A 27,271-nucleotide genomic window follows, 5' to 3' on the forward strand; every position below is an offset into this window, starting at 1 on the left:
CGGGTCTGGGCTCCCCCGCCCCAGCCCTGGCACTTCCCGTTCTAGTGCTGCTGCCTGGCCTCCGGCGGGAGCCGTGGACGCTGCCTGCTAAGCACAAGCTGCTCCCCCGACCCTGGCCCCTCTGGCTTCTTGACACACGAGCCCCGCAAAGCCTTAGCTTTCCCAATGGCTCCCGGCCTCGTGCTGGAACAGCCAACAGCGCCCACAGCACCAAGCCCTGGGAGGAACACTCACTCCAGCGTCCGGGCACGCCCTGTGCCCTCCAGGGCCTCACTTTGGAATCATAAAGGAAAGCAGATACAAGTGTGTCTTCCACGCTCACATACAGGTTTTATGGGTTACACAGACGAGCTTTAGAGCTGGGAAACAGCGGCCTCAGACATGTTCGCCACCACGCACGTGGCACTGAGGGCAAGAGAGCAGAGGGCATCTGGGCCACATGACCAAGCTTTGCTGCCTCCACCATTCGGGCACCTGCAGCCGGCTGCTGTTCGCTGTTGGAAGTGGGGGATCTCAGGCTCCCTGTGGGCACACAGTGGGCACCTGCTCTGCTTCCCCACAGAGGGTGCATGGGCCGTGCTGCCCTGGTGGTGAGGCGTGCCAGCGGCGGCACTAGGACGGGTGGAAGTGGTGGTGGTGGTGGTGGTGGTGGTGGTGCTCGTGGTGGTGGTGGTGCTCGTGCCGCTGGATCACTGGCATCACGAAGCCCTCGCCTGCTGGTGTGGGCGGCAGGTCCCACACCACCTCGTGCTCCACCGCGGCGGGCTGGGCATGTGGGGCCTTGAGGGGCGAGTGGCCCTCCCTGCCCTTTTGCCGGGACCGCTTGTGGCCATAGGGCTGCGGGGGAGGCTGCGGGAGGTGGTGGCCGTCCTGAGGGGCCTGGGGGGGCAGGGCAGCCGGCAGGTGGTAGCTGAAGGCCTTCCCGGACTTGCTGCCGCCTGGCACCCCGGCTGGCTTCCCGGAGCCCTTCGGGGACCGTAGGAACTGCTTCTCTGGCCCCTTCGGCCGGGGCTGCAGGTCCGGGGCCCGGGCAGCAGGCTCCGAGGCTGGCACGGCGTGTTCCACGAGCACCTGTGACCTGCGATGGCACACGGTGTGTGTGTCCGGCTCCTGGGAGCGGGACCGGCCCTGGAGGTGTGAGGCCCTGGCCTGGGGCTCCTGCTTGGCCTGCACAGGAGGGGACCCTGTGGACACAGGTCAGAGGGTGAGGCACGGGGAGTACAGGCCAGGGCACGCAGCTGGCTTCCCATCTCCTCCGAAACGGCCGACTGCCCAGGGCCCGCTGGGAGAGCTGCACCAGGGGGTCCCATCTGAGGCCAGCCTGTGAGCCGGTCTGCAGTCAGAGGGCCACAGGTCCTGAAACGAAGGCTGTCCCCCGGGGTGACCTGCCGCCTGGCTCCGCAGCCCCCTGCGAAGGCCGGCTCCTCCGCCCCGCCCCACTGCGTGTCCTGGGAGCAAAGCTGCTCTCCTCCCCCAGCTGAGACCCTGTCAGGGAGGGCACCTCGGGATTCACATCCCCTAAACCCTCACCACACAGCAGATTCCACGAGGACCCAGGGCTGCCCGCTTCCTAAGCGCGGCCTAAGCCCTGTGTGCGGCTCCCGCGCAGAGCGTGGCCAAGGAGGCCGGGGTCTGCACACGGCACACGGAGCCCCCGTGACCCCGATCCAGCCCCACCCCTCCTGCCCCGTGGACTCCTAAGGCAGGAGTTACGAGAGGGACACCGCCCCTCCTGCCACATGGACCCCTAAAGTGTGGATTATGAGAGGGACTTGGCCCCAGCCCTTGGGGAGTGGCCTGGGCTTTGGCCCCGGAATCTTCCTGCAGGCCACATGGGGGTGCTGCTGGTCGGGAAGGAATGCGTACTGGGCCGGCTGCCACTGTCTATGCTGCCTGCCGTCCACACTGCTTGCCTGCTGTCCACACCGCCTGCTTTCCTCCACACTGCCTTCCATCCACACTGCCTGCCTGCCATCTACACTGCCTGTTGTCTACACTGCCTGCCTGTCGTCCACACTGCCTGTTGTCCACACTGCTTGCTGTCCACACCGTCTGCTGTCCACACTGCCTGCCTGCTGTCCATACTGCCTGTTGTCTACACTGCCTGCTGTCCACAATGCCTGTCATCCACACCACCTGCCTGCTGTCCACACTGCCTGTTGTCTACACTGTCCACACTGCCTACCATCTACACTGCCTGTTGTCCACACTGTCCACACTGCCTGTTGTCCACACTGCCTGTCTGCCGTCCACACTGCCTGTTGTCTACACTGTCCACACTGCCTGCTGTCCACACCGCCTGTTGTCCACACTGCCTGCCTGCCGTCCACACTGCCTGCCTGCTGTCTACACTGCTTGTTGTCTACACTGCCTGCCTGCTGTCTATTCTGCCTGTTATCCACACTGCCTGCCTGCTGTCCACACTGTCGTTTACACTGCCTGCCTGTCTACACTGCCTGTTGTCCACACTGCCTGCCTGCTGTCCATACTGCCTGCCATCTACACCGCCTGTTGTCTACACTGCCTGTCGTCCACACTGCCTGCCTGCCGTCCACACCGCCTGTCGTCCACACTGCCTGTTGTCCACACCACTTGCTGTCCACACTGTCTGCTGTCCACACTGCCTGCCTGCTGTCCACACCGTCTGCTGTCCACACTTCCTGCCAGCTGTCCACACCGCCTGTTGTCCACACTGACTGCTGTCCACAATGCCTGCCTGCTGTCCACAATGCCTGTCGTCCACACTGCCTGCCTGCTGTCCCCACTGACTGTTGTCCATACCGCCTGCCATCCACACCACCTGTTGTCCACACTGCCTGCCTGCCATCTACACTGCCTGCCTGCCATCCACACTGCCTGCCTGCTGTCTACACTGCTTGTTGTCTACACTGCCTGCCTGCTGTCTACACTGCCTCTTATCCACACTGCCTGCCTGCTGTTCACACTGACCGTTGTCTACACTGCCTGCCTGTCTACACTGCCTGTTGTCCACACTGCCTGCCTGCCGTCCACACCGCCTGCCTGCTGTCCACACTGTTGTCCACACCGCCTGCTGTCCACACCACCTGTTGTCCACACTGCCTGCCTGACATCCACACTGCCTGCCTGCCGTCCACACTGCCTGCCTGCTGTCTACACTGCTTGTTGTCCACACTGCCTGCCTGCCGTCCACACCGCCTGCCTGCTGTCCACACTGTTGTCCACACCGCCTGCTGTCCACACCGCCTGCTGTCCACACCACCTGTTGTCCACACTGCCTGCCTGCCATCCACACTGCCTGCCTGCCATCCACACTGCCTGCCTGCTGTCTACACTGCTTGTTGTCTACACTGCCTGCCTGCTGTCTACACTGCCTCTTATCCACACTGCCTGCCTGCTGTTCACACTGACCGTTGTCTACACTGCCTGCCTGTCTACACTGCCTGTTGTCCACACTGCCTGCCTGCCGTCCACACCACCTGCCTGCCGTCCACACTGACTGTTGTCCACACCACCTGCTGTCCACACCACCTGTTGTCCACACTGCCTGCCTGCTGTCCATCCTGCCTGCCGTCCACACCACTAGACGACCTCCTCTATTGAGTGAGCCGGTGATTCTACCCTAAAATACCAACTTCTCACCCCAAGGCAGGATTTTCCTGAATGCAGACCCGACGTCCTCCATCTCACTTTGAACCGGGTACCCCCTGCCACACACACACCTAGAAGGGGCACCCGCCTGGCTTTTGGGTGGCACCAACAGGTAGCCGTGGAAGGACCTAGGTGCCGGGTGGGGTGCCCGTCCGACTCGGGGCTGCAGGAGTCCAGGACCTTCAAGGGCACCCGCATCCAGGGCTTGCCACCCGGGGTGGCCTCCAGGACCTACCAGGGCCGAATCTGGAAGTGTAGTTCTCGATCCCAGCGAGGTCCAGGTAGTGGTTCCTGCGCTCCGTGTTCTCGTCCACACAGTATGGCCCCCGCTCTGAGCTGGGCTGGGGGTCGGCGCCGGGCCTCCTGCGTGGAGAACAGGGAAGGGCCTGACCCCCGCACAGGCTGGGCGGTGCACCCTGGTGACGGGGTGCCTGCAGCAGGCGGCAGGGGTTCGGGGTGCACCTGACAGCACCCGCCTCCTCAAGGAGCAGGAAGAGTGGGTGACTTGGCACAGACACGGCCACGTGCCGTCCAGGGAAGGTCACACCGCCCCCCGGAATCCTACAATCTCTGTTCCAGGTCCCATGCCCCAGAGCCGCAGGCACTCCAGGGAGCCGCTCACGCTGTAGTGGCCTCTGGTGACCACACTGGGACCACTGGAGCCACTGTGCTAGCCACTGCCCCAGCCACCCCCAGTCATTACCTCAGCTACTGCCCAAGCCACCCCCAGCTACTGCCCCAGCCACACTCAGCCACTGCCCCAGTCACATCAGCCACTGTCCCAGCCACTGCCCCAGCCACCATCAGCCACCCTCAGCCACTGCCCCAGCTACTGCCCCAGCTACCTTCAGCCACCCTCAGCCACTGCCACAACCACCTTCAGCTACCCTCAGCCACTGCCCCAGCCACCCTCAGGTACCGCCCCAGCCACCCTCAGATACACCCCAGCCCTCCTCAGCCACCGCCCCAGCTACCTTCAACCACACTCAGCCACCACCCCAATTACCTTCAGGCACCGCCCCAGCCCCCTTCAGGCACTGCCCCAACTACCCTCAGCCACTGTCCCAGCCACCCTCGGCAACCACCCCAGCTACCCTCAGCCACTGTCCCAGCCACCCCTAGCCCTATTGCACCCAAGGCTGCTGAGTGGAGCCACAGGGAGCCACGGCAAGTCCAGACTGAGGGTGTCGAGGCCGCCGTGGCTGCTGCCCCTCAAAGCCATCTGCTTCGACAGACTTGGAGGCCCAGCTCAGCCAGGGTGCTGGATGCTGGAAGGGACCATGCCCCATAGAGCTGCCAGCCCAGGGGCCCCCAGCAGGTCTGACCTGGAGGACGGCGCATGGCCTGTGGTGTGTGGGAAGCGGAGGTGTGGTCACGGTGCTCCTGCCTAAGGCACGGCCCCAGCCTGGCGCCCCAGCCCTCACCTGACGTGTGCAGACAACCTCCTGTCGGCCGCCCTTGGCTCCTCTACCAGCTCGCCCTCCATCCTGCTGTGGGTGGGCATCCGGTCTGAAAGAGGGGGTCCTGCCGTCACTCACTCCCGCCTTCATTCGTGCCCTCCCTCATTCTCTCACTCGTTCACACATGAACTCACTCACCTGCTTATTCACTCACTCACCCATTCACACACTCACTCCTCCCACGTATTCACTCACCCACCCATGCGCTCATTCATTCATTCACTCACTCCTCACCCACCCATTCACTCATTCATTCATTAACTCACTCACCTGCTTATTCACTCACTCGGCCATTCACACACTCACTCATCTGCTTATTCACTCATTCACTCACCCATTCACTCCTCACCCACCCATTCACTCATTCATTCATTTAACTCACTCACCTGCTTATTCACTCACTCACCCATTCACACACTCACTCCTCACACGTATTCACTCACCCACCCATGCGCTCATTCATTCATTCACTCACCCATTCACTCACTCCTCACCCACCCATTCACTCATTCATTCATTAACTCACTCACCTGCTTATTCACTCACTCGGCCATTCACACACTCACTCATCTGCTTATTCACTCATTCACTCATTCATTCATTAACTCACTCACCTGCTTATTCACTCACTCACCCATTCACACACTCACTCCTCCCACGTATTCACTCACCCACCCATGCGCTCATTCATTCATTCACTCACTCCTCACCCACCCATTCACTCATTCATTCATTAACTCACTCACCTGCTTATTCACTCACTCACCCATTCACACACACACTCCTCACACGTATTCACTCACCCACCCATTCACTCACTCACTCATCTGCTTATTCACTCACCCACCCATTCACTCATTCATTCGTTCACTCACCCATTCACTCCTCACCCACCCATTCACTCATTCATTAACTCACTCACCTGCTTATTCACTCACTCACCCATTCACACACTCACTCCTCACACGTATTCACTCACCCACCCATTCACTCATTCACTCACTCATGTGCCTATTCATTCACTCATTCACTCATTCATTAACTCACTCACCTGCTGATTCACTCACCCACCCATTCACTCATTCATTCACTCACTCATCTGCTTATTCATTCACTCATTCATTCATTAACTCACTCACCTGCTTATTCACTCACTCACCCATTCACACACTCCTCACACTTATTCACTCACCCACCCATTCACTCATTCATTCATTCACCCATTCACTCACACCTCACTCACACATTCACTTATTCATTCATTAACACTCATCTGCTTATTCATTCACTCACCCATTCACTCCTCACTCACACACTTATTGACTCACTCATCCACTAAATTCACTCACTCACTCATTAATTCACTCACTCATCCACTCACCCATCCATTCACTCCCTCCTTCATTCGTGCACTCATTCTCTCATTCGTTCACACATTAACTCACTCACCTGCTTATTCACTCACTCATTCACACACTCACTCCTCACACTTATTCACTCACTCATTCACACACTCCTCACACTTATTCACTCACCCACCCATTCACTCATTCAATCACTCATCTGCTTATTCATTCACTCACCCATTCACTCACTCCTCACCCACCCACTCACTCCTCACTCACCCACCCATTCACTCATTCATTCATTAACTCACTCATCTGCTTATTCATTCACTCACCCATTCACTCACTCCTCACCCACCCACCCATTCACTCATTCATTAACTCACCTGCTTCTTCACTCACCGTTCACACACTCCTCACGCGCCCATCCATTCACTCATTTGTGAACGCATCTACTTTTTCATTCACTCACCAATTCACGCCTCACTCACACACTTATTCACTCACCCACTAAATTCACTCACCCACCCATTCACTTACTCATTCATTAATTCACTCACTCATCTCCTTACTCATTCACTCATTCACTTACCCACCCACTTACCCATCCATTCACTCACTCATTCATTCGTTAACCCACCTGCTTATTCATTCACTCACCCATTCACTCACTCACTCGTTACCCACTCAATTCACTCGCCCACTCATCCATTCACTCACTCACATACTCACTCATTCATTCCCCCGCTCACTCCTCCATCCACTCCCTTGTCCCTCCCTGTCCCCATCACCCAGCTTAGGCCCCTGCCAGTGAGGAGTAGGTCCCTCTGTGTCCCCAGGCCTTGCTCACCCTGGCCGGCGGGAGGCTCCTCCTTCCTCTTGCTGGAGGGCTCCGGGCTGACGGTCAGCTTCACACGGAGGGTCTTGCTGCTGCCCGAGGAGTGGTTGACCGAGGCATCCACGACCTCATAGATGGTGTGCATGAGGCTGGACATGTCCTGGGGCCGGGCATCGATGTCACTGACAGAGCAGACCGTAGCGGATGCCACCTGCCTCCCTGCCAGAAGACACACCCAGCCCTGCCCCTTCCTGCACCATCCTCGTAGCTGCCGACAGACCTCAGGGGCCGGCACAGGCATCCTCTCTGAGCAGCCTCGGTCGGGCCGGGTGCCCTGCGAGCACCTCCAGGGCCCTGAGGGCGGCCCCGCAGCATGGGAGCCACAGCTGCAGAAACGGGTGGTGCAGGCTCAGCCCGGCAGTGCGTGAGCCCCGGGCCCTGGGGACATGCCAGCCCGGCTGGCCTGAGGACCTCTCGCCGGCCGTCCCCTCCTGTCCCGAGATACCTCGAGGCCAGCACCCTCCGTCTGTCCCCCCGCCCCCGGCTGTCTACACCGGGCCCAAACGGCTCTTCCTGCAGACCTGACGCAAACACAAGCTCACTACCTCCCTGGTGACCTTCCCGCTGTTGTCAAAGTCGTACAGTGTGAACGTCCACTCCTGGCGGTGGTCCCCCTCCACCGAGACATCGCACTGGAGCGCCTGCAGGGGCACAGGGGGCTGGGACCTCGCCTCCTAGCCACACCAACATGCCGGTGACCCCCGACTCCGTAGGGGGCAGCGTCTTCTGGGGCCTTTCCCAGGGGTCCCTCGTGCCAGCCAGGAAAGGGGGAGTAGAGGGCAGCGTGGTTGGAGCCGAAGCCCTGGAACCAGCAGACCCTTTCTTGCCCAGCTCCAGCCCTCCTCGGGGGGACCCAGCTTCGTGCCCTGTGACTCAGTTTCCCCACAGTGACACCTGTCTCAGCTCATGCAAGCACCCCACATCACCCAGAAGAAAGAGAGGACACGCTGACTGTCAAGTGTTGTCAATTCCAGAAATCTTGACTGAACACGGAGACCCCGTTCCTCCCTGAGCCCTCCCAGGGACACGGAAGCCCCCATGCTCTGCCTCCAGCAGGCGGGAAGTCGGGCTGTCCGTAAAGTGAGCTTTGGCATCACTCCTGTGCTGCTAGGGGCACCGAGGCTGGGGATGCTGCTCAAGTTATCTAACTCGAGATCAGTGGGGTTTGGACAAATTCACAGCAACATCCTGCACCCTCCGGCTCCTGCCCGCTCCTGCTCCCGCCCCCTCCCACTCCCACACCCTCCGGCTCCTGCCGACATTGGCTGCATATTGGAGTTTTTTTTTTTTTTTTTTTTGAGACGGAGTTTTCGCTCGTTACCCAGGCTGGAGTGCAATGGCGCGATCTCGGCTCACCGAAGCCTCTGCCTCCTGGGTTCAGGCAATTCTCCTGCCTCAGCCTCCTGAGCAGCTGGGATTACAGGCACGCGCCACCATGCCCAGCTAATTTTTTTGTGTTTTTAGTAGAGACGGGGTTTCACCATGTTGGCCAGGATGGTCTCGATCTCTTGACCTCGTGATCCACCCGCCTCGGCCTCCCAAAGTGCTGGGATTACAGGCGTGAGCCACCGCGCCCGGCCCCATATTGGAGTTTTGCCTTAAACTGGGTCAATCGTGGGAAAAACTGAGTGAGCTATGCAGGGTCCACAGATGCCCATTTTAGGGCAGCACACACCTGTCCCTGTGCCCCCAACCCGTGTCCCCGCAGGTCAGGCGGGAGGGACACCTACGTCAATGTTGAGGCGCTGCCCGCCTGGTCCTCGAGGGCCCTCTCGGTTTGCTGCCCTCTCCCCGTCATCCGCGCTGGGGACTTGTCCCATGAGCTCTCGGCCCTCAGCCTTCTCGGGGGGCAGTGCCACTAGGGGGACAAGAGACGGTGAAGGGGCTGGTAGAGGGGACAGGGAGGACGTGGCCTGCTGGGGGCGGGCCGTCGCTGCCCTCCCCTCACCGCACCGAGATCCCATCCAGACACGCCTGAGCCGGGAGCCCGATCTTGGGACCCCCGCAGAGGGGAGGGAGGTCCCACCCCGGCCAGTCACAGCCACGTGTGCTCTCTTCTCCCCAGGCTGCAGTGGCTTCAGACCCTGACGACCACCTCAGGGATGGGCAAAGTCAGCCGGGGCCTCCCTTCCTCCCCATAGACACAGTCCCCACGGCCTCCACTCCAGAACCCTGGCACTGAGCCTACAGGCCATGCAGGCCACCTCGCGCTGAGTGTATCAACATGCGGCCCCTCCCCCCAGCCTCTGGGCAGGATGGATGAACAGCACTCTCATTTCTGGGGCACAGTGACTCCATCATTCTCTGGTGCTTGCAACCCATGTCCCCAGGAGAGGAGCATGGGCCTGTCCCGGCTCAGCACCCGCAGACAGGTGCGCCTCCCAGCCTGAGCTGGGATGATACTCTGGGTCCAAGCCTGAGCTGGGACGATCCTCTGGGCCTGCCTTCCCACCAAGCGGGTCGGCTGCCTCTCTCAGTCTTAGGAGCTGTCTGAAGGCGGCCCTGCGGCCCGGCCTCCCTGCAGCCTCCCGCAGACCCACTGGTAAGCCACGTGCTGACCTGCCACACGCCACAGGCAGGACAGGCAGCGCCAGGGCACACGGCCACGGCAGTGACTCAGGCCAGGCCAGCGTCTCATATAGACCAGGGCTGACTTGAGAACGTATAGGTCACCTTTGTACGGAGCCACCCCATCCACAAACGCAGGCTCACAGAGCTCACGCTCTGGCCACAGGCAGGGCCTTTGGCATCTCCACTGCCAGATGCCCGCTGCAGTCCAGCGAGGACCCCTGAGTCGAGCTACTAGACGCTTGTTAAGAACAAAGCCTGGGAAGTACCTCTGACTCTGCGCGCAGGGCTGTTTGATGGGTGGCCGCTGGCATTGCCTTGGTACCAGGTGGAATCTTCAAGGTTTGGGGAGGGAGGGCTGCGAAGGCCGCACTTACCCTCTAGCGGACACTGGTCCTCCCGGAAAGGCCCCTCCTTGGGGTCCCCGTTGGGCAGCTCCTGCAGGGGGAATGAGGCAGTCAGTGGCTGCACAACTCAGTGGGCAGATTGGGGAGACGGGCAGAAGATCTGGGCAGCAGCTCTGGGCAGCTGGACTAGAGCCGAACACTCGCCTCAGGCCTTCGGGGGCGTCTCAATCTCTGGGTCCAGAAACAACAACCCTTCATGCCCCACTCAGCCTCAGATTTTTGGGAAGCAAAACACACAGACATTCCCATGTTGTCGGGTCCCAGAAGCCTTTACAGATGGACGATGCAGCTGCCTGAACAATCCGTTCAAATTCAGTCCTGCCCTGGGGATCGCCCTGGCCGGGGCCCCATGCTGGATCACACTAAATGCAAGAGGAGACATGCTTGCCCCATTGCTCCAGTGCCTGCTCCCAGCACCGTCCACCGGAGCCTGGTGAGAGGACTCCAGCCACTACCCCTGTGGTGGCCCAGGACTCCAGAGCCCCTCCTAGGGCTGCCGGCGGAGACCAGTATCGAAGATGGGAAAAACCTTCAAACATCCCAGTGGCGTTAGCAGAGCGGATGCTCACGTGGGTCCTCACGGATAATCTACAGCCACAGGACACGGAGAAAGGAGGCAGACCGTGGTCAGGACAGGGCTCCTTTGCAGTGGGGGAGGTGCGGAGCCCTCAGCCTGGGACCTCCGGCCCCGGAGCATCTCCTGGAGCAGGCAGCTCTCCGGCAGGCGAGCCGGAGGGATGGACAGCGGTGTTTCTGTTTCTGACTCTCCGGCAAAGCTGCGGAGAGCCCTTAGGAGACACAGCGCAGAGCTGAGTCCTGTCCACTGGGGCAGCCAGGACCTGAACCTGGAGATGACTTTGGGGCTGAGCTGGTGTCTGTGAGTGGATGCAGGACCTCAGGGCTGCCCTGCTGGGACTGCCCTCACTGCCCTCATGGCTTCGTCCTTTGCTCCTGACGGGGGAGTCATGTGCCCTTCATTTCTGACCTCCTATGGGGCTGCCAGTGCCCCTGGGGTCCCTGGAGCCTAGCCCGGGCAGGAGGCTGAGCAGGGTCTCCCTCGAGGGCACCTGGACTCCCCAAGCACCTCCTGCCACTGTGATCACTGGCCACGGTCAGAGCAGGGTATGGTGGAAGGTTCCAGGCTGGCGGCTGCCACCCCAGGCCTCAGGCAGGGAGAGGGACCGGGCCAGACTCCATCCACACGTGGGTTCTGAGGTGCTGCCGCCAAGGCTGAGAATTGTTGCGTCAGACCCAGGACCGCGCCCTCCTGGTGGCTGAGCCGAGGGCCCCGCGAGCGGAGGTCTCCTGCTGGCTGCCCGGCACCCAGTGGGAGGCAGGAGGACTTGCCCTCATTTTAATAAGAAACAAAACAGCTGATGAGCAGAAAGCAGGCCTCTCTCCTGGAGGCTGCGGTCCCGACCTTCCGGGACTGACCGCCACGGCCTGGCGAGGCCCTCGAGAGTCCCCAGCCGGGAGGCGCCGCTGGGAGGGGCAGCTCTGTCCAGGTGGACGCCGGCAGAAGACCAAATCCTCTCTAAAACCAGGCTTGGGGTTACGATTATTATTATTTTCAAAATCAGAGTAATTGCTGAGGCTGCAGCCCCAGGCTTCTGTGGAGCAGTAAGCCATGCCCAGAGCCCCAGTGGCGCGACCCCACGGACACAGCGTCCTCGAGGGAAGGGCCGGGTGCTGGAAGCTCAAGGCCCTCGAGGGCTCGTCCAGGTGCAAGGAGCTGGCTGCCGACCACAATGGTGCCCTAAGGGCAGCCGAGGCCACGGACGCCCAGGCTGAGGGAGGCAGGCGCTGTCGGTGTGGGGGGCTGTGGGAGGGGGAAGTGTCCACCCTTGGAAGCCCCAGCCCAGACCTCTGGGATCTGGGGAGGGTGCCGGGAACCTGCGTGGTGAAGCCCCCCAGGGTCCCCCCCAACCCGGGCGCCCAGTTCACCTCCCGACAGGGCAGCGGGCAGAGCTGGGGCCTCCCGCATGGTGTGGGGTGCTCCGAGCCTCCTCACAAACTGCAGTGATGTTCCCGGGGCCCTGGGTCCTGGCGTGCACAGCACCCCTTGCTAAAGAGGCCTCACCGAAGTCTCATGGAGGCCACATCGCTACCCAGGTGACGGGCAGCAGCAGCAGCTTCCTGGAACGTGCCAGAACCCAGAGGGGCTGGAGGCGTGGCGGCTCCTGAGGACAGGCAGCCCGCAGCGCGGTGGGCGGGGTGGGTATTTTTTAAGGGATTTTTAAGTGTTCCCCATGATTTGCTGAAAATGTGAAGTGAGAAACCAAGCTCGTCACGCACTCCGGGCAGGAAGTCATCACAGTGAAAACGCAAGGGCGGTCCCGGCGTGTTTGTAAAAGCTTCTGAGCGCGCTTGTGGGGGATGTCACTGGTCACAGACAGGAGTCTAAACGCACCGGTGGCAGGAGAAGGGGTGCGGCTGTTCAAGACAGAAAGGGCCTGCACAGACCCACGGTTGGTTTCCGGAAATGCTTCCAGCCCACCAACCCGCCAAGCTGCAATAAACAACCAAAACCGTAACCACCAAGCCGAACCACACCGCTGAGCCACGCCGCCCCAGCCGGCCAGGGCTGCGCCAGCCTGCTCCCGGCTGTTGCCAACGCAGAGGAAACGCCTATTAAAGCAAGAAATATCCACGGGCGCCTCAGCCCTACTAGGTACAGCGTCTTTTCTAAGGGCCAAGTCACAACTACCTCTGAGATGGAGAGAAGATCAAACGGGAAAAAACGAGCATCTGTAGCCAAAGCCACCCTGGCCTCTGTGGCCGGTGATTCCAGACAGAGCCACCCTGGCCTCTGTGGCCGGCGATTCCAGACAGAGCCACCCTCTGTGGCCAGTGATTTCAGTCAATTCCATCCTGGTCACATCAAACTGCCCTTTAACCTACGCTGCTGGGCTAAGTAGAAGGCCAAGAGCTTTAATTGCAACTTAAAAAACCTGCCCCTGGGCCGCCGGCCAGATGCGCAGCCCCTCCCCACTGGGGAGACTTCCGAGGAGGCCCAGTCCGCACATAGGGCCCCACAGGCCTGGCCCGACACGCCCCGGCACCCACCAGCCTCAGCTTCCTACGGCGGGCACCCCTCCCTGAGATGCAGTCCTCACCTGGCCTTGCCCTCCCGAGGACCCACCCTCCCCGTCAGTCCCTCTGGCCCTGCCCCCAGCGAGTCCCTCCCGTGCCCCCTCCAAGCCTGCCCCCCCCCATCCTCCCTCCCTGTCCTGGCTGTGCTTCTGGCTTGGGGTGTACAGGCACCTTTCTCAATGTCTCGAAAACGCAGGGAGGCGCTGTCCCCTCCTGGGCCTCGTGGGGGCAGCTGTTGGCCCCCACTCTGGTGGAGCCCCCGGTGGGAAGCAATTGGTGACCCACAGAGAAGACCTGGCCCCCAGGTCACCACCTAAGCTCAGGCAAAAGCATGGCGTGTCCAGGAGGCCGGGCTGGAAGCCTCCCCCAGAGCCCAACATCTCTGCAGGAGTCGGGAGGGTGCAGGTGGCAGGAGCCCAGGCAGAGAGGGAGTGAGGAGAGAGACAGAGAGGAGGACGGAGGGGAGGGACAGCCACGGACAGCCACGGACAGCCACGGAGAGCCACGGACAGCCACGCCCTCACGCAGAGGAAGACGGGATGGGGTGGGGAGCAGGCGCCTTTTGGGGAGCCCTGGAAAGGGTTTCAGAGAACCGCATGGGTCTGTTGGCCAGCATTTCCCCAAACTTGGGGCTCCCAGGTCCCTCTGCAGTGGGTGTGGGGCCCCACGTCTGGGGTGTTGTCCAGAAGGCGCAGCTCCTGCACCGCCTGATGCAGACCAGGCCTCTCTCCTACAGCTTCCATCGCTACCAGCAGCACCTGACGTCCCGGGGTCCACAGCCGCCCCCACTGTGGTCAGGACCCCCTGTCAGGCATAGCCCCTGGCTGGAAGTTCCGACCACCAGGGAAATGGCCTCCGTGCCTCTCCCCGCCCTTGGTGGGTCAAGCAGTGGCTCTGGAGCTGCGCCCAGGGGGCCTCCAGGAGCTGAGGGGAAGGGTGGGGTGACAACCTGGCCCATGTCACGGGGTCACGGCTGCCATCCCCTGGTCACCCTGCTCCTCGGGGCTAATCCAGCAAACTGTGGGCTGCCTTTTGCTGGGCGGCACAGGCCCGAGGCTGCCAGAATTACAGGGCTGTTGTGGGGAGCGTGGTGGGTGCTTGTCAGGCTCCTGATGCACCCACGGCCGCCAAGGCCACATCCGGAGCAGCAGGGACCTCCTGCCTCGGGGGCTGTGAGGACGCCAGGCATGGTAGGCTGGGGTGGGCGCCCAGCGGGCGGCTCACGGGGGGCAGCCTCGGGACGTGGCACACGGGCCAGAACTGGGCCTCTGGGGAAAAGGCAGAGGGTGATGCCAGGATCCCAAGGAACCCCAAGGGCTGGGACACCCCACAGGGGGTGGAAGAGCGGGGGCAGTGTCACTGGTGACAGGCGGAGAGGGGACAGCAGGCTCCGGGCTGAGGGACAGGGCCTTGCCGTTTAGGCTGGTGGTAGTGGGGGCACCTCATGACACCAGGTGGAAGGCGAGGCCGGCAGGAAACAGGGAAGGAGGCGGGCTGGGTCAGAGCGGCTGCAGGCAGCCCTGGGGGAGGGGCCGGAGCAGCAGGGAGAGGGCTCGGGGCCTGGGGGGGCCAGTCCTTTCCGAGCGAAGAACAGCCCCCACCCCCACCCCTACCGCTCCACCCGCTTCCTCCCTGCTGAGAGCTCAGATGCAAAGAGGCCTCTCCAGGATGTCACTGTGGGACGGGAATCCGCCACCGGTGTCTGCGGAAGGGACTGTGTTTTCTCACAAGGAGGTGCCGGGGGCCCACTTCTGCCGGCAGCCACGGGTTGGAATTTGACATCAAGGGGATCCACCAGCCGCCGGGCTGGAAACGCCGCAGCCGGCTTTGAAGTCGAAGTGTTGGTTTCAATGGCTAAACCGTTTCAGATGTGACAACGTAGTTTCACAGTCTTAATAATGCCGACACATGTGCAGCTGGGACCCACAGAGCTTACGGCAACACCACAGGCCGGATTCTGCAGGCTGTCCTCGCTGTTCTGAACCTCCGGTTCTGATGTGAAAGACTTAGGGACGGTGAGACCAAGGCCCTGCGGGGCGGCGGCGGGGCGGTGGGGCCGGGCCTCCCCCTGCAGCCCCAGGTACGTTCCCACGACGCAGCCCCGAGGTCTGGGAGGCGTCTGCAGATTTTGCCCACCGGTTCTTCCGGGTTAGGACTGTTTTGAGAAAGCTTTTAATAACCGCATGTGAAATTTATACCTAGAAAAGCAGTAACTTTGGGGTCAAAAGGTTTCCTAAAATACTCAGATGTCCACATAAGCCAGAGTTCTGCTGTGACTTAACTTCCTGTAAGACCAGAAAATAGCAATCTTTCCATCTCCCTCTTCATCTGCCTCTCACAGCTGCTTTTCATCATCTGCATCATTTAGACAGAACGTACACACTCCCCACACCCCTGGCCTACCAGGCTTCTGTGTTGACAACCATCCCCTTACCCAATAAACGCCCTGAGCTCAGGAAGGGTCCCTGCAGGGCCCACCACTGCCAGGAGGGTGGACGCTCAGCCTGAGGGGACGATGGACCATGCTGAGGGCTCAAGGGGCACCAGGCCCAGTGTCAGCCCATGGGGCATCCTTACAAGCGAGAGTGAACAGATGAGCGACAGGTTCGGGCCCAGGGCTGCCCTGTCCATGAAATTAACCCCAACGTAAAACCATGCAGAAAAAAACGTGACAAGCAACACGTGGTCAGCAAGACCTAGCTTTAAAGCCAGGTGGCCGGGCTTCCCTCTCCCCACCACGTGTGGAGAGAGGGGCTGGGGGCACTTAGCCCACATTCACCGACGGGGACAGGAGGCGGAAGCCGTCAGTGCCGCTGAGCCCACACCTCAGCTCGAGAATGGGAGCCCACAGCCCTCCCGGAGTCTCCCCGACAGCCAGGTGTGGCTGAGGCTGGGCAGGGCGACCGGGGGCTGGGGGTGGAGAGCGGATGCCTTGAAATGTTTTCAGCTCAGGTATTAAATATAGACCTATGTACGTGTGTGTAACCTGTGTGCACGTGTGAATCCACGTGTGCTCGCATACATACGCGAACATACCATACATATGCACACATATATGCGTGTGCTTTTGCCCAGAAATAGAGGCATGATCTTAAACTCTGCGGAAACTTTATTCCTGGTTTCAGTTCTCAGCACCCTGAAATTGACACTAAATGCTGGACTCAGCTCCTCTGCAGACCGATTCTTCTCCTAATCCCGCCTACCACTGTTTTCGTCTTCAGAGCTAACCATCCCGAAAGTCACAGAAAAAGGAAAGCCCAGGGCGACAGACCTTCCGCCCTCAGCTGACCGCCAGGCCACAGAGCACACAAAACCAAACCACGATTCAGGCCGGAACCCCAACTGCTGCACCCTTGACCCCCACACTCAGAGGCTGAGCTCCACCGGCCCTGAGAGCAGGCCCGGATCCCTTCCCTTCCGTCCAAACTCCTCCCAGGAAAAACCCTCCGGACATTTCTGTTTTCTTTCACAGTAAAGCCTCACATTTCCGACTTCAAAGGAATCAGGTCCAAAGCTGGAAATAACGCTGCTGCGTTTTAGGGTTTCCTTTTTTCTAACTGGGAAGACACCAGTGAAGGTGCAGCGTCCACGTCCTTCCCGGAGGGAAACAGAAGAGCGGGAAATGCTCGCTGCGGGGCTCGTACCTGACCACAGCTCCAGACCCTGAGGACTGAGCTACTCAGAAAGTATCCAAAGGCCCTTTCTTCCTCCTAAGCACCTACGCTGCATGCCCCACACACGGCAATCTCATCGGCACCTCCACGAGGGCCCTGCTGTGGCTGGCGAGGGGCTCTGTGAGATGAAAGGAGGCCCCCCGCCCATCTGTGGCTTTGCTCTGGGATGAGGCTGCAGACGGAGCCACAGCCACGAGCCCAGCCCACTCTCAGAGGAGTGCGGTGAGACCCCACGCATGACATAAGTGTTCAGAGGAGACCACGGACGCCTTCGTTACAAGACACACGATCTCGTTTCTGGAAGGGCACCGGGCCCAAGGCCTGCAGACTGCAGGGTGCACGGGGTGAGCTCTGAGCTGCACAGAAAGCCACCCTTGCAGTATCTTGGGGTCACTCCAAACTCGAAAGAGGAGCCAGCACAGGGAGCGGGGATGGGAGGCAGGATTGCCAGGGGAGGTGCAGGCAGCCAGGGACACCTTCCCGTCGCTAGAGCTGGAGGCAATCGCTGCCTGCCATGGGGACAGCAGGAAGGTGGGCTCTGAGGCTCCCAGACTGCACTGTGGACAGAGGCAAGATGTTGCCACCTGCTGCAACCCAAGATGGCCCAAAGCAGGAATGGTGTCCCCTGCCCCTTCGGAGGCTAAGGGCATTCCTCCCGTGGGCCCAGCTTGCACCATGCTCTCCCCACGACAGGCACACAGACCCCAAGAACGGACCTCCCGGACGGCTTCCCCTGGGCACAGCCAGGTGGTTGGCCGGGACGGGGCTCTCCTCCCAGGAGGTGGTGAACCTGCCATGATGCCTCCAAGCAAGGCCGGGCAGGGCCCTGACCACGGGCAGAGGCATCCAGGCTGCCTCTGTGCTCCAGGCTTGGGCCTTTCTGCTGGGCACTGCTCAGCCTGTGGGGCAGCTGCCAATTTGCCACCTCCCCCTGCCACCCTGGGGACCGGGGCAGGGCATCACCATCTGAGCACAAGCCCTAGAGTCGCCGAGACCGTGACCAGTCTCTCCCAACACACGTGAGCCAGCTGCCGCCTAAAGCGTGTCTCAGGCCTGGGAAGGCTCCGGAAATGCCCGAAAGCAGGCCCATGTCAGCTGTTTCACAGGAAACCTCCATCGCTTTCAGCAAATGAGTGGGAGGACAGGAAGGGCCAGGCTGCTCCACAGTCGGGAGGACGGGGCTCGGAGCCTGCGGACGATGGGCAGCTCTGCAGGTGCGGGCTCCTCACAGACAGCGCGTCTGTCCCAGAGCGCAGAGCCGGCGCGCACCTGCAGGCTGTGTGTGCGGCTTCTGGGCAGAGGGAGACGCGGAGGGGCTGCCATTCTTCCTCCTCCCTCACATCTCCTGAAGGCCCTGCCGCTACGGTCCTGTCCCCCAGCCTACTCCTGCCTCAGGGACTTTGCAGTGACCTCCACGCCTGGAAGCCTCTGGGCGGCCACGCTTCCTCCTCCTGTCCGCACCACACTCTGCCCTGACGCCCACGACGCCCACGCTGAGCAGCAGCCCCAACCCCTGCGCAGCCTCTCCCGCACCCCAGCACCCCAGGCCCCGCACCCCACCCGGCCTCTCCCGCACCCCGGCGCCCCGGGCCCCGCACCCCACCCGGCCTCTCCCGCACCCCGGCGCCCCGGGCCCCGCACCCCACCCGGCCTCTCCCGCACCCCGGCGCCCCGGGCCCCGCACCCCACCCGGCCTCTCCCGCACCCCGGCGCCCCGGGCCCCGCACCCCACCCGGCCTCTCCCGCACCCCGGCGCCCCGGGCCCCGCACCCCACCCGGCCTCTCCCGCACCCCGGCGCCCCGGGCCCCGCACCCCACCCGGCCTCTCCCGCACCCCGGCGCCCCGGGTCCCGCACCCCACCCGGCCTCTCCCGCACCCCGGCGCCCCGGGCCCCGCACCCCCGCCAGCCTGTCCCGCACCCCGGCGCCCCGGGCCCCGCACCCCACCCGGCCTCTCCCGCACCCCAGCACCCCGGGCCCTGCACCCCCGCCAGCCTCTCCCGTACCCCAGCGCCCCGGGCCCTGCACCCCACCCGGCCTCTCCTGCACCCCAGCGCCCCGGGCCCTGCACCCCCGCCAGCCTGTCCCGCACCCCAGCGCCCCGGGCCCCGCACCCCCATCCAGCCGCTCCCGCACCCCGGCGCCCCAGGCCCCGCACCCCCACCTGGCCGCTCCCGCACCCCAGCGCCCCGGGCCCCGAAGGCCTTCCTTCCAGCGTCCCTGTCCAGCTCTCCCGGCAGCCTGAGAGCAGCTCAGGCCCTGGGTCAGCAAGGCAGCCTGGTGGTGTGGGTGCAGGCTCTGAGGGGCTTCTGGGTTGGGTCCCGGCTCCGGGACTCAGCCCTGCTGTGTCTTTGTTTCCTGCTCTGAGGCAGTGCCCAGGACAAGTCCGTGACAAGCGGAGGGGGAGATCCTGCTCCACCCACCAGCACAAGGCCAAGGCAGCCCCGGACCGCCACGGCCGGACGCCGAACGGACAGCCACACCACAGCCTCAGAGCCACTGAAACGGCCCCTCCAGCCCTGCCTGGGGTTGGCTGGTCCCAGGCGGGAGTGGCTGCCCTGAAGGGTGTGGAGCACATAGGCCTGGCCACCAGCCTGGCGGCACCCTCAGGACGGCTGAGCTGGGTTCACCCAGTAGCCCAGAGAGTAGGCGGTGGTGGCAGCAGAGAGACGTGGGCCACGCTGAGGCCCAGACGCCAGCCAGAGTGCCAGGCCGCCCAGGTCCCCAGGGCAGCAGGGAGGCCACCAAGGGCGGCAGTTTTTCACCAAGTCCAGGTAGGTCCCTGTGAGAACTAGGATGGGATCAGCTCCCTTATCCTGTGTGGGAATGAGGATGGGGGGGGCTCCGCTATCCTGTGTGGGAATGAGGATGGGGGGGGACTCTATTATCCAAAAGCAGCTGTAGCTCTTGTCACCTCCCCGTTAGCAGACGCGTGGCCTCATCCTGGAGGTACGTCCACGCAGAACCATGGTCTTAAGGGCAGGTGGGAGCCCTGGAGGGTCCTGCCAGCCACCGATGTGAGTGTTCTGGAACCTCGCTGAAGACAGAAGGTGGGGACCCCATTCCCATCAGCCCCTGGCCAGGCTTCAGTCCAAATCCACCAAGACACTCACCATTACAATAATCTCCACTTTGACTTTTTCTATCACAGTACTTCATGCTTTTTAGCTTCTCTGATTTCAGAGCACAAAACTATTTACAATTTCCTTGGAAGATTCTGCAGAACAAAAGGAAAACAAATCATCCCCCTCCAGCTGCTGAGGGCTGGCCATCCGCTCTGCAAAGGACGGGATCGAATAGACCCAATTTGTTTAACTCGCATGAAAGGCTGCCAGACGGTGCCCTGCCAAGTCTTTGCCAACATGAAAGCAGATGAAAGTTCCGTGGGTGTAGCTCACCGTGAGTGGGTCCCAGGAGGGCCAGGCTTCGCAGCCTCGAGGCCATGGCCAGAGCTGTGGCGCTGACGCAGGCCAGCGCTGTGTGTCCCTCCAGGCCAGCACCACCAGCTCCATCAGCTCCGCCGCGGCAGGCCACTGCACACTGGGGGGTGTCCGGCGTGTGGGGGATCCTGCGACCTGAGAGACCCCTCCCACACACCACACATCTGCTCCCCGTTGTTCCAGCGTTAACCCAGCAGCCCCGTGCGAAGGGCTCCTCCCGCACCTGCAGGGACAGCTGACAGTCATGATCCGTGACAGACGACGGCTCAGGTGGCAGGGACTCAAAGCTCCCGAGCCCTAGGAACCGATTAGAGATCCTGGGCTCGGGACCCCTTCCCATGTTCAGGAAGGCAAGTCTAGCAGGAGAGGGGCTGTGGCTGGTAAAACCCATGAGAGGACAGAGCCACAGGAACCCTCCGGGCACGCGTGCCCCAGCACGGAACACAGGCGCCTCGGGTTCCACATGTGGACAGGCTGAACCTCAGTCCTGCTGGGAACAGCCCACCCTGAAGTGCCTGTAGCGGCCTGAGCGGGCAGGGCTGCCCCGAAAAGCTGACCTCATCGGAACAGGGGCTGCTGTGGGCCTCCCGAGGCTTCCCTAACAACGCCCTGCGGTGCCACAGGCCTCTCGTCGTAACCCAGGGACTTCCTGATGCAGGCATCTGTCTGAGAGCCCGGCAGGAAGGCTACAGAGCTCAGCCCTTAGAACTCCGGGGACCCAGTGACTCGGCAGGTAGCTTTCCAGATTCTGGGGGGGAAGGCTGGGCACCTCCAAACCCAGGTGTGCCTGGCCCCAAGAACTGCTGCTTCCATAAAGTGTGCCTTTGCCAACTCAAGAACAGCAGCTGGGAGGCCAGAGGCTTCCTCTCTACAGGAAGGGCGTGACCCCACTCCCACCCACTGACCTCTGCTCCCACCACACCAGCCACACCCGGAGGCCGCAGGCCCTGCCAACCCGTGAGAGCTCGCTGACAGCGCCGACCCAGGACGGGTCAGACCCACAGCATCTTGGTGCGAACTCACGGCCGGACGCACCCTCTGGCTTGGAGCACCCCGGCACGTGTGGCAAAAGCCCAGGAAGGCACCATAAGGGGCCCGGCTGCACGGGGTTGCTCTCCAGGTGACCCTGGCTGCCCGGCTGTGCAGCATGGAGCAGTCCTATGCCAGCCACTGTTCCAGGTCCTTCTGTCCCTGGTGTCTTTCCTGGAAGGACAAGGGGAAGCAGCAGCCCACGTGCCTCTGGGAGAAGGAGAGGCCCAGGCACGAGGGCCGTGGCCATGCTGTGAGCGGCAGCCCGGGTCCAGAGGCCATCGAGCCACCCCACAAGCTGCCTCTGCTTACAATGGGATGACAGAAAGCTGGTGCTGGCGAGGGGGCCACATGTAAAATGGCCACGCGGTGGCTCCCAACTGTGGCCTTTGACCAGGACTTCCTCCGCTGCCTTGGTCAGGGCCAACCAGGTGGGTGTCCCTTGGCCGCGCAGCAGGGGTAGAGGGCAGGAGCCCTTGGCACAGACTCCTGGCTTCCTGAGGAACAGTGACAGCCGAATCCCCGACCCCAGCCTAGGCAGGAGGACAGTGGCAAGTGTCCCCCACCTCGTGGGGCTGGGACCTGGGGCGTCCATGGACTTGCTACCTGCTCCAGCCGGTTCCGAACAGGCGGTGGCCACCCGGGGTGAGAGGAGAGCCAGGCGCTCGTGTTAGGCGGACGAAGCTTCACTTCCAGTCTCGCCATCACCTGGCTGCCCACACGGAGGCGTGAGGCAGGGCCCACTGCAGACAGCCCTGCCCTCTCTGGCACAACCGCCTCAGCCCTCACCAGCCGCAGTTCCTGCGGCTCTCAGGAGTCGCACAAGCGTCTGACGGACCCACACGCCTAAAGCGGGCGCAGGGTGGCCCGAAGCCACGGGGCCGAGGACGGGTTTCTGAGGGTTGCAAACCAGCCTGGGTGTTTCGAGAAACCGAAAGATGTGAGCTCTTCAGCCAAAACGAGACGAACACCTCCAAGGAATTCAAATGACTCGGCCACAAGTAGGAAGGAGGACCGGGCAGCACAGGCGTCCCCAGGTGGCTCAGCCGGTGAGGAGGGCAAGGCCCAGCCACGCGTCTTCCTTCACCCCCGGAAGTCTCAAACTTCAGCTCATCCAGCAGCAAAACAGGCAGTTCCGCCTGAGGAAGCTGTTTGGGGAGTCCCCAGGCGACAGCCACTCCAGGTGCGGCTGTGGTCTCGCGGGCTCTTTCTTTGGCCTCATCTGTGAACCTCCCGCTCCGGCCCGCGGCCCCGCGGCAGGGATGCTCCGTGCTCCAAGGCCTCCATCCAGGCACCGGCCTCGCCCACACGCGAGCTTCTCGGGATGCGCTCACAGCACACGTCGTGGACACAGGGGCCAACGTGAAGCCAAGCGACTGCCCGTGAGAACACACGCCCAGGCTTCCAGGCGCAGTGACCCAGCGGGCAGCACCATGCCACGGGCCAGCCTCCAGCCTCCACCATGGCCAGCGCGGATCCACTGCCCCAGCTCGTGGCCGGGCGCCGGCCGCAGCCTCTTCAGTCAGCACCCCAGAGCCCCAGCTTCGGGATGGAGGGTGCCTGCAGCTTGGTGAAGGAGAGCTCGGTGCACGCACAGCCCTCGGTGGCCCCGAGCCAGGCTGAGGTGAGACTACACACATGGTGTCTGGCCCATCCCGTGGCTCTCAGGTGCTGGGCATCAGGTGCCATCAGCTGTGTGACCTCGACGCCTCCCACAACAAAGGGGGAATGGCAGGTGGCCCGGCAATGTCCTTCCGCTTCCTCTGTGCAGGACCCTCTGTGGATGTCCATGCCACACAGCCCGGCCACGTCCCAGGGTAGGAACACGAATGCCTGTATCCAAGGGCAGGGCACACAGAGGGCACCAGAAAGAAAGCAAAGGGCAGGCACGATGCACCACAGCTGCCGCCGGCTCTGCCAAGGCCCCACGTGGCCTCAGCCCCACGAGCCCACAGGCTCCGGGAACGCGGGTCACAGAAGACAGAAGGTCGGCCCTCGGAGTCTGTGCCCGAGGCGTCCCCAGGCGCCCCTGCTCCCTTTGGAGGCTGCCGTTCTCCTGGACATCTTGGGGTGGCTTGCACCCCCAAATGCAGAGCTGGCTGGGCTGGGGCACCGACAACCTCTCTTTCTGCGTGGCACGTGGCAGAGCACCGAGCAGAGTGTGGTCCACGCTGCCTTGTCTCCTGTCGCACGTGCATGTGCACCGGCCCGAGTCCCTCCTGCAAACGTGTATCTTGCCCCCACCCTGCTTCTGTGTTGATGTGATGGCGTGCAGACTGCGCATGAAGCCGTAAAGAATTTCCCAGGATCTTCTGTAAGAAGCAGCTCCCATTGACTGAGACCTGGGCATCCCACTGGCACATCCAACCCTCTTGCCCCACAGAGGACAGGTGAGTGGTGGCTCCTGGGTGCCCAGCCACCGGGAAGGGGCAGCCCCACCCCTGCCTCTGGGAGAGGGCCAGCTGCAGGCGTGTGAGCGTCTGGGGCACTGTGGCTGGCTACAGTCAGAAGACACCAAGTCACGTGACGGGGCTGAGCTCCCGGTTCCTGTGAGCAAGGCTGTGTTGAGGGCAGGGAGTTTGCCGGAAGCCAGGGCAGGTGAAGGCCTGGGCCCTGGCCCGAGTCAGCAGGTCGTATGGCTACAGCCACCCCGGCTCCCTGTGAGGCTGCCTCCTTCTGGGAGGCAGGCGCCATGCTGGCACATTCCGAACGGTTGTGGCACGGGGGCGGGACCTGCCATAGGTGGGCCAATCAGAGCTGTGCCCGCTGCCTCCTGCAGACGTGGGCAAGAGCCCTTCAGGGCCACAGCCTCCTTGATGCACAGGGGGGTCCGTGAGGAGTGTTCGCTTCAAGGCTGCCTCTGGAGTCAGCCTGGGTGCACCCTCCTCGGGCTGCTTAATGGAAGTCCGTGCTCTGTTCACAGCAACATTCCAATTAACAGTGACTCTCGTCTTCAGAACCGTTTTCTGCCAGCCTCAGGGAGCGCCGCGAAAATTAAAGCTGGTCCCACAGACCAGGTGGTTAGGGTGAGGGTGCGGGGGCAGCCTGTGCTCAGGACTGGAGCCATCCTCCCCAGAGTCACCAACACTTTTAGAAACAGCCACATAAGTGCGCAGCGGCCATGGACCACTCCTGCTCACCACGCGCGACCCCAGGGACTCCGGATCCCCCACAGGCTGCTCTCGAGAGCTTCACAGACCTCATCACCCACGGGCAGTGCGGCTCCCTGGATGGCCTCACCCTGGTCTCCCAATCCCAGACAAAGGCTCACAGGACCAGCCAAGTCTCTGTACCTTAGAGCATGCATCCCACCGTCACCGGTGTTAGATGGTCACTCTCGGGCAGCACCAATCCTAACTCTACCGCATGTACATTGCCAAGCAAACCTAAGCCCCTTCTCAGGACAGAGCTAGAGAAAATGTCGCTGAACACACAGAGCTTTTTCTGATCAACTGATAAAACAATGACCTTCCGGAAAGGAAGCTGACTGTGTACCCGGCATGCTATGTGTGTGGGGACCTCTGGGGACAGTGGAGAGGAAGCAGGGGGCAGCTGGGGGCCTGGCCACCTGGTGGGGCTGTCTACACAGATCCAGTTCACATTGACATCGATGACGTCTCAGGTCAGCTTTCTCACCTCAGCAAACACTTACCCCAGGTCCGTCCAGAGCCCCCGGCCTGGACAGTTCTCTGCTCCTAGACAGTGCTTTCCTCACCCACCCTCAGGGCCACCTGGGTCCTGAGCCAGCCTTGCAGTCTAGGTGGCGCCAGCTGTGCAGATGTCCCTGTCTCCCGAGCCCCTGGCGGGCCTGTGGTCACCCCTCCCAGAGATGGGAAGCACCACGCCTCTGACTCTGGCCATGTTTGCTGAGCGAGCACCGAGGCGATGGCCGGCGATGCCCCAGGCCTGCAGCTGCCACCCCTCCCCCAGCTCCTCCCGCTGGGGTGCTGCAGTCCTGCTCCCCAGGACCCCCAGGACGGGACGTCTAGGTCCGGACCCTTCCCCTTCCCCAGCTTCTCAAGCCCGAAACATGGAGCCCCCACCCCGCCCCCAGACTAGGACCAGGAATTCCTATTCCCCCATCCACCACCCAGCACGGGACACCCGAAAGGCCTCGCCCCATGGGCCCCCAAGACGTCCTGGAGGCCGGGGAGGGACAAGCTCTCTAGGCCCCTAAGTCACTCGTGCGGCCATGGCGGCCCACGCCCCGTCTGTCCCCGTGTGACTCGAGGAACAGCTCCAACAGCACTCCCTGCCCCGGGCAGGTGTGCACCGCGACCCCAGCCACCGCCCCGCCGCCTACCTGCTTGTCCCGCGCGCGTCGCTCCGCTTCCTCCGCGCCTTTGCGGCCGCTCGCGTACGCGGACGCCACGAAGCTGTCCCCTGTGGGCCGGGGGCGGACGCACGGGAAACCCGCACGGAGGAGGGAAGGAGGCGCGCCGTGAGCCCCGCGGGCTCTGCGCCTTCGCGGGGTCCCCATCGCCCGAGGAGCGCGCAGGGGTAGGCGTGGGGGTCCCGCGTGCTCCCGGAGACCCGCGGCCCCGTCCCCCGACTGCGGGCTCCAGGGCAGGACGCGCGCGGACTCCGGGCTCCGAGGGTCCCGGCCCCGCCCCCCGCTCACCTTCCGGGCTCTCCCTCCGCTTTCGGGCGGCGGCGGCTGCGGCGCGGGGAGAGGAAGCGACAGTGAGAGCCGTCCCCGCGCCCCGCGCCCCCCGCCCCCGGCCCCGGCCCCGGCCCGCGGCTCACCGTGCTTGGACTGCAGCTTCCCCATCGCCCCGCTGCGCCCGCCGGGCCCGCGCTCAGGTGCGGCGCTGAGTTCCGGGGCCGGGACCGGGCGCCCGCAGGGTCCGCATGCACCGCGAGCAAGCTGGGGGTCGGGCGGAGGTGAACGAATGCGGCTCTGCGGCGCGCGGGGACCGGGGCGCGTCGGGTGCAGGCGGGGGGCGCGGGGCGCGGGGCGCGGGGCGCGGGGCGCGGGGCGCGGGGCGCGGGGCGCGGGGCGCGGGGCGCGGGGACGGCTCCCTCTGAGCGCGCGCGCCCGCTCCGGGGCTTTAACCGCGGCTCCCGCAGCGCCCCCGGTGGCCACTGTCCGCAGCGCGGCGGCCCCGCCCCCGGCCCGGCGTCCACGGAGCGGCGAGGACCCGGCCCAGCCACCCGTGAGGGCGGTCAGGGGCTGCAGCGGAGCCTGGTGGGAGCCAGCTCCGACCCCTCCCGAGGCCGTCCTGGGTCAGGGATCCCCAGTTCCAGAGAAGCCTGAGGGCCCCTCCCTTTAAAGGGGAGGACCCGCCTCCCTTGGCTGCGGGGGAGCGGGTGGGGGTGTGGGGCGCCCAGGGCGGGGTCTACGCGCAGGACCACATCCCCGCCCTCCCGCGGCGCCCCACATGGATGAAGGACGATCATTGCCTCTCGGCAGCTGGAGGGGCACTGCACCCCCTTGCTTCGCCCTCGGTTTGGGCAGGGTCTCCGCCAGCCTGTGCCTTGAAGGTGTGGGAGCCTCCCGGGAGCCTCCGGCCAGGCCAGCTGCGCTGCCTTCTCCACGTGTCCAAACTCAGCAGCCTGAGCTCCCGCCCTGGCCTCATCTCAAGCTCCACCCGGTGGCTCTGGAGACCCCTCCCCCAGGACCCTGCCCTGGACCCCCTCCCTGCCTCCTACCCTGGCTAGGCACCCAGGGCTCTCTTCCCTATTGACCTTCACAGGAAGGTCTTCCCTCCCCTCCTTCCGGAACC

The 27,271-nt window shown here is 63.0% G+C and overlaps 1 protein-coding gene across 5 annotated transcripts; it reads right to left on the reverse strand.

Moving 5' to 3' along the window:
* Positions 1-427: 427 nt before the first annotated feature.
* NKD2 (NKD inhibitor of WNT signaling pathway 2) lies at positions 428-26,508 on the reverse strand. Of its 5 annotated transcripts, none has more exons than XM_039470073.2 (10): positions 26,292-26,508; positions 26,167-26,202; positions 25,849-25,928; positions 10,280-10,340; positions 9,065-9,192; positions 7,880-7,975; positions 7,287-7,434; positions 5,055-5,139; positions 3,866-3,993; positions 428-1,184 (listed from the first exon to the last, which is right to left on the reverse strand). In XM_039470073.2, exons 1-10 carry the CDS (start codon positions 26,314-26,316, stop codon positions 613-615), a joined length of 1,359 nt encoding a protein of 452 aa, XP_039326007.1. In that variant the 5' UTR covers positions 26,317-26,508; the 3' UTR covers positions 428-612. The 5 variants fall into 5 exon arrangements, with proteins under 5 accessions (XP_039326007.1, XP_039325998.1, XP_074243649.1 ...); XM_039470064.2 differs by having other exon boundaries at positions 10,172-10,340; XM_074387548.1 differs by lacking the exons at positions 25,849-25,928; positions 26,167-26,202; positions 26,292-26,508 and adding exons at positions 20,190-20,293; positions 20,475-25,839 and having other exon boundaries at positions 10,172-10,340.
* Between the last annotated feature and the right edge of the window lie 763 nt (positions 26,509-27,271).

The sequence above is a fragment of the Saimiri boliviensis genome, chromosome 1 (assembly GCF_048565385.1).
Source record: "Saimiri boliviensis isolate mSaiBol1 chromosome 1, mSaiBol1.pri, whole genome shotgun sequence".
Lineage (NCBI taxonomy): Eukaryota > Metazoa > Chordata > Mammalia > Primates > Cebidae > Saimiri > Saimiri boliviensis.

What these genes read in the sequence shown, in the direction of transcription:
- NKD2 (XM_039470064.2), bottom strand. Translation starts at nt 26,316, where the DNA reads ATGGGGAAGCTGCAGTCCAAGCACG. An exon ending in GAAGCTGCAGTCCAAGCACG is followed by an intron (nt 26,203 to 26,291) that starts GTGAGCCGCGGG and finishes CCCGCGCCGCAG; the next exon opens with CCGCCGCCGCCCGAAAGCGG. An exon ending in GGAGCCTCCCGCCGGCCAGG is followed by an intron (nt 5,140 to 7,286) that starts GTGAGCAAGGCC and finishes CCCCTCTTTCAG; the next exon opens with ACCGGATGCCCACCCACAGC.